The following is a 6,805-nucleotide window of genomic DNA, read 5'->3' as shown; positions in this document are numbered from 1 at the left end:
TGACTACGACCTTTTAGGTTTGGACCCCGAGGGAGGTTATCCCTCTTGTGCCAGTGACCAGGGTGGCCCTTGAGGACGATCTTTAAGGGATGAGTAGCATACTAATCTAACCTTTTGGGGACTCTCTTTGGGTAGATAGGATATACTAAACCCCCCCCCTTGTCTTGTATAGCTTGTTTAGGCTGTTGATGTTGTAGCCCTCTTTTGTATTTTGTAAAGTTATTGGTTAGAAAAGTATTGACTGCATAATCAAGTGGTGAAATGGAGTAATGAACAACGTACAGTTTATTTTGAATGTTTAATGATAAGCTTTAGCTTTCGCAACACTCTATATTTCTTTTATCCATTGTTATGGGTGTGTGTGTGTTTGTGAGTTAAATTAACTGCTTCTTGATCCTTGAGGATTGGCGGATGTCGTAGGATATCCGGGTCACTTGTCTAAAACCTCCCAGGGGGTGGTTTGGGGTGTGACAATCTCCTTCCTAATGACACATAATTGGAAACCATATACTTGAATGCTTCACTAGGATTGGACAAATTCAATTTGACTAAAATTTTACACAAAATTGATACACCACTAGTCATTGAGAGATTGGTAAACAAGTAGTAACCCTAGGAAGAAGAATTTTGAAACTGTAAATTTCAACATTTCATCCATAAGGAAGCTTATCATATTCAATATGAATCTTTGTTCACCTTTACAAAATTCACTTCATGAGATACAAAGAGAACATCAACTAGCCCCATCTTGAGGTTGCTGGGAGGAAATGGTATCCAAGAGACCATCCCCTACAGCTTTTGTCCCCCACAAGGATACTGTCTCGACTGCTTTAGCAAGTATTTTAGGGACACGCACCTTTCCTTCAAGCAATTTAGACTTTTCTGATTTATCTGCTTTCAGCTCAAAGGCTTTCCTGCTAAAAATCCTTGCAAGAGTAAGGTATCGTTGGATCTCTTCATCAAACTCCTTCAACTTGGCTCTCTCCACTTCTCTCCTCTTCTTCACCTCATGAAGAAGCTCAGCTGCATCAATATTGCAGGCTACTTCCTCTACACGTTCCTTCAACCAACCCACCTCCCAACCACTCTTTTCTGCGTCCACCACCTCATCTTGCCACTTCTTCACTGTCTTACGGTCCACGCTATTGTAGCCTACTTTGTTCATCTCAAGGACTACTTTGCAGATAAGAGCGTATATTGCGGAACGAAACTGTATCGAATTAAGGGAGCAGTTGATCCCAATGTCACCATATCTATCCCAAATAGACATTGCAGTGTCCATAAGGGCAGGAGCCACTTTGTAGGGCATTGTAGCAGATGGAGTTGCTCCTTCTCTTGATGTATCTTCAGTATCATCTAAGATGTTCAATTCGATGAAACGATTATCTTTTTTTCGTACTGAAGGAAGCGAAGTAGAACGGTGTCGGTGTGCTTCCTGGGGGCCATTTTGATGATTATTAGTCCCTTGTTGAAGAGGAGGTGAAGAACGTGAGGTTTGGGTTTGGGTCACCCGTGTTTCCTCCAATATTACTGCAAGGAAGGATATAATTAATTGAGATCTTAGTTCTATCATTATATATATAAACGATTAAAAAGTTGATTAAAAGATTGGACAACTAACCATTCTCCTTAGCCTTGAGCTTCTCTTGATCTTGTACTGTTTCACTCTTATTGCTTAAATTCTCTGAGGGAATGGGTGGGTCTTCTTTTATCGGTCCATTATCTTTACTTGATGAATCTTCAACAGGACGTCGTCCCGCCAATGGTGGTTCCGGCAATTTCATTGATCTTCACAGTGGTGGTGGATAATGCATATATATCTCTGCCCTGTGTCTCAGAACCTGACAAACAAACATTTGTAAGAATAATTCATCAGGGATTGTTGTTAACAAAAAAGCAGGACCTAACTGATAGAGACCATTTAAATTAGAACTTACCCTTTCCAACCGGAGCTACCAAACTACATTTGTGCTCTGTAATGAAATGCCACTATAAATAAGCAATTGTAGCAGTTGATGACTTGGTTCATATTCAAGTCAAGCCTTGAACTTCATGAAAAAGGGGGGAAAAAAAATTAAAGGTCAAACTAACCACATTTGAGGCAGAAATGATCTAGGGAAATTGTAATCCTTGTAACACTGATCTGTTAGTTTATCCTCATGAAATGTACATACATTAGCATGTATCTCTGACTTTTTCTTTTATATATATATATATATGTTACCTTGATATAACATGCTCGATCTCTAGGATGGTTACATAGTCCCAAGCATGCTGATGCACATCTTCATGAAAAATGGCTTCTTCTTGCAAGTTAAACATTCAGCTAATGTTATTTATTTCACTTTAACTTTGTTTTATTTAAAAATTAATATTTGTTTTCAGAACAATTACATAAGGAAGTTGATCTGTCTTTACACTAAAGTCAATGTTTGACTTTATATTGCATGAACGAAGTTCTTAGTGACTACCATAGGAATCGGTAAAGAAATAGCATCTTGATCTTTATCATACACAAATTGAAATTAAGAATATTCCTTAGTCTCATAAAATTAATACTAAGAGGGCATCCCTGTCGAAGTCTCCTAGTAGGTTCAAAAAGTTCAAAAACACTCCCCTCCATTTTGATGGAAAAAGTGCATTTGAGGATGGTAGAGATAAGATAACACCAAGAATTGTCAAAGCCAAGGAAGAAAAATAGGGACAGAAGGAAATTTCATTCAATTCTGTCATAGGCTTTAGACATGTCAATTTTCAAAGTCATGTACCCAATTTTCCTCTTTTCCTTTTTCCTTAGAAAGTGAAAAATATCTTGAGCAATAATAATGTTATCAGTGATTTGACACCCTTTAATAAAAGCCGATTGTGAGGGAGAAATGATATCAGGGAGTACAGGTTTCAATCTGTTAGCCAAGATCTTAGTTAGGATTTTGTAGGAGACATTACATAAATTGATAGGTCTGAAATCCTCAACTCTACAAGCTGAATTTTTCTTTGGCACAATGGTAAGAAGAGTGTGATTAATGCCAAATGGGAGAGAGGAAGACCTAAAAAACTCATGGACAAAACCAATTATATCTCCTTTAATAATGTCCCAACAGTGATGATAAAACCCAGTAGAAAGTCCATCGATACCCGGTGCTTCAGAGCATCAATACTAAAGACCGCATCCTTAATCTCTTCTACCAAGGGTAAGTCGGTGAGGTGGGAAAGAAGGATAGGAACATGTAAAGGCCTGAATAAACATTTCACAAATCCAGGGTCAAGAGGGAAGGAAGTTGTTAGGACCTCCTTAAAGTGATTTGCGAAAAGGTGTACAATTTCAGAGATGTTGGAGATCAGATTGGTCTCCACATCTTTAATGTAACAGACCCTATTGAAATGGTAATTATTTTTTGGGAAAAAGATCTGTCCGGGAGTGTGGCCTATGCCAGCACTCCCATGAGTCTATCTCTCTCCTCCCCATGTGAAAAGACAATTCTGCCACCTTGTTTTAAGGAGGAGAGAGATAGACTCATGGGAGTGCTGGCGTAGGCCACACTCCCGTACAGAAAACTGCTTCCCTTATTTTTTTGCCATGGAATGATAAAACCGGGTGTTTCTGTCACCATCATGTTTCATGAAAGTGTAATCACACAAACCACACACCAATCCCAAAAGGTTAACCATTTCTGTCACCATCATAATCACCCTTTGTGGAATATTTATTCAGGCCTTTACATGACCCTACCCTTCTTTCCCACCTCACCGACTTACCCTTTGTAAAGGCTAATGTTGATGGACCCTCTCTTGGTTGTCCAGGTCCTTTCGGTATTGGTGGTGTATTCGGAAACCATTACGAACAGTTTACCTATGGCTTCTAAATATCTGGGTATCACCTATTCAATGGTGGCAGAGATTCTTGCAGTTCGACGTGTAATACTTTCAGCACTTAGCCTTTTGGAATTCAGAATCTTTGGATCGAGAGTGACAACTCCTGCTATCATCAATCTTTGTTAATCAAGTTAATCCTGGAGTTACTCTGCAACAAGTTGTTTTTCACCATACTTTAAGACGGGGAAATACCGTTGCTGATGCCCTCGCTAGTAATCAGATGTTTTTCTATGCGGTTTCCTGACCGGTGCGGTTCCCTAGTGCCTCTCACAAGAGGAGGGTGGACTCCACCCGGGTCCCGTAGACGATAACGATTCCGCTAGTAATGGCTCCAACCTTTCTTCCTCCTTTGTTTGGGAATTTATTCCCACTTCCTTTATTTTGCCTCTTATTAGTTGAATGTGCCAGCACAGCTTTAATTGGAATTATAACCTTCGACCTGTGGTATTCAACGTTTGGGCTCAATTGACAAGATTTCCTGGGCTCAGCAGCACTTCATGCAATCAGTTTCCTTTCCTCATCAGGGATTGAGATATCAGTACTTTTGGATCGGTCAATTTTACCCCTACTTTTCATTAAAAATATATATTTTTTTTACAATTCTGCCATTGGTCCAATACCGATACAAGCCGACCGATTCGATACCGTTATTACAATCCATGTTTCTCACATTAAATACAAGTGTGGAGAGGGAACGTCTGTTTCTATTGTTTGCAACAATATACCAATCTTTTATCTTATGCAAAGGAAACTCTCTCTTCGGAAGTCCAATCTTTTATCTTATGCAGGACGTAATGTGTTAATTATATCTGTGTTAGCCTCTACCCCTGCATATTTGATGAATTGCTTTCTGTTTCTTTTAAAATTTTGTTAGAATATTGATTCTATTTGTTTCAATTTTTGGTTGAGTAACTCTGAGAAAAATAAAAAAAAATTCTCTTATTGCTTGGGAGAAAATGTGCACCTCCAAATCTCAAGGGCGTTTGGGTTTTCGTAAGGCGGAACATCACAACAAAACCTTGCTTATGAAATTAGGGTGGAGGTTACTCACTGATACCTCGTCGATTTGGGTTCGAGTCCTGAAAACAAAGTATTTCTCCAAACTCTCCTTTTTTGACCCTAAAACCCACGTAAAAGGGTCGTGGGTCTGGAACAGCATTTCTCATATAATCCCATTCCTGGAACGTATTTTGATCAGGAAAATTGGTAACGGTAAATCTACCTTCTTCTGGACTGATCATTGGATTGCCTCTCATCATGGTTGTCTCCTTGATTCAGCTAAATTATCGATCTCCTTGATCGATCGAATGAATAAAATTGATTCTTTTTCTGTGGAGTCTGGCTGGAATATTTCTGTATTAAATAATTTGCTACCTTTGAATATTTCTTCTCTGATTCATAAAGTAAATTTGTCATTGTCTGATGACAGTTGGTGGTGTACTTTGGCCAAGAATGATATGTTTAGTACTAAACTTGCTGCTAGGTCGCTAAATTCTATTTCTACAAATAGTAATTCTTGTTTGTCTTCTTGGTGGAACTTCTTTTGGCAGCTTAAGATTCATCCCAAATTTAAATTCTTCTTCTAGCGTGCGTTAAATGCAGGTCTTCCAGTCAAAGCTTCTCTTTCCAAATGGTTCCAAACCGACCCTTCCTGTGCTTTATGTGGAATCTGTGTTGAATCCTTTTAGCATCTATTTCTTTCTTGCGATTGGATTAAACACATTTGGGTGGTGGGGCCTCTGGGATTGAGAACTGAGTTTTTGGCCAATGCTTCTCTGCAGAAATTCTGCCTTACCACTTTGTTCTCTCGTAAATTAGATAAACGATCTTTAGCTTGATTTTTTGGAGTGTTTATCATTATGCGTTATTTCATTTGGGCTGTCAGGGATAAGGTTGTTTTTGGATCGGAAAAACCCGATCCCCTTTGGGTAGTTAACCAGGTTAAGCGTTGGTTAGTTGATTTGAATCGAACCCCCCTTCCATTTCATCCCATGATAAATGTCTTAGTATTGAGCAGGAATTTATTGTTCCTGTTGTTTCTTCGTTACTAAAACTTTCTTATCCTATTTTAATCTGTGCAGGATACCAGATACCAAGAGTAAACTTGGTCGGATGGTCTTATCTTCTTCTCCTAGATGGCAGATTCATCATGTTGGCTATAGGACACTTCATATCTTCCACTCCTTTGGAACCAGAATAAGTCAGTATTCGAACAGGCCTCAATCATGCTTCAAGTATGGGATTGATGATAAAAGAAGTCTGGTGCTTAAATCAATAGATAACTGGTCTCCTTCCATCTCCAACTTCTTCTCCTTAACCTTGGAATCTTTTAAAAGACTTGTTATATATAAATTGTATAGCTCAAAATATCTCATTTGTCAATCAGGGAGACTCTCTTTGTATGGCTATTGCCCTTAATTTAACTAGACTTGGGCAATCTAAAAACACTGTACATATGTCTTTTTTCTAAGTTATTACTTTCTTTTTACCATAAAAAAAAAACAATATACCAATCTTCCTTTCTACTGAGGCAGGTTAAAACACGCCTGTTGTAGGAATACTTTCTCAAACACCCACTGTACCTTAAAAAACACGTGTGGTCACTTTAGAAATACCCAAATTTAGTATGGACATGTTTTCCACATCATCATCTAATTATTTATTTATTTCTAAACCAATCTAGTTTCTCCAGATGCTACTATAGTGGTTTCAAAAATTGTTTGAAAAAATCATTCCAATAGTTAGAATACCAAATCTCATCCATGTAAGTGGGGAAAAAATGGAAACCAAATTTCCTTGTTGCAATCTTAAACCTAAGAATTTGTAGATTTTCTTGGAAAATGATATCCTACAGTCCGTATAAAATGAGGAATCCTTAACGGCAGTTCAGCCTTCAATTCAATCCATATACCCTCCCATATATAAGCATACC

At 38.3% G+C, this 6,805-nt stretch overlaps 1 protein-coding gene across 1 annotated transcript; it reads right to left on the bottom strand.

The window, feature by feature from the left end:
- Positions 1-733: 733 nt before the first annotated feature.
- On the bottom strand, positions 734-1,784 carry LOC122665415. Its single transcript, XM_043861564.1, has 2 exons — positions 1,622-1,784; positions 734-1,530 (listed from the first exon to the last, which is right to left on the bottom strand). Exons 1-2 carry the CDS (start codon positions 1,782-1,784, stop codon positions 734-736), a joined length of 960 nt encoding a protein of 319 aa, XP_043717499.1.
- Between the last annotated feature and the right edge of the window lie 5,021 nt (positions 1,785-6,805).

This window comes from Telopea speciosissima, chromosome 6 (assembly GCF_018873765.1).
Source record: "Telopea speciosissima isolate NSW1024214 ecotype Mountain lineage chromosome 6, Tspe_v1, whole genome shotgun sequence".
Lineage (NCBI taxonomy): Eukaryota > Viridiplantae > Streptophyta > Magnoliopsida > Proteales > Proteaceae > Telopea > Telopea speciosissima.
This window is presented reverse-complemented; position numbering and strand designations above follow the sequence as displayed.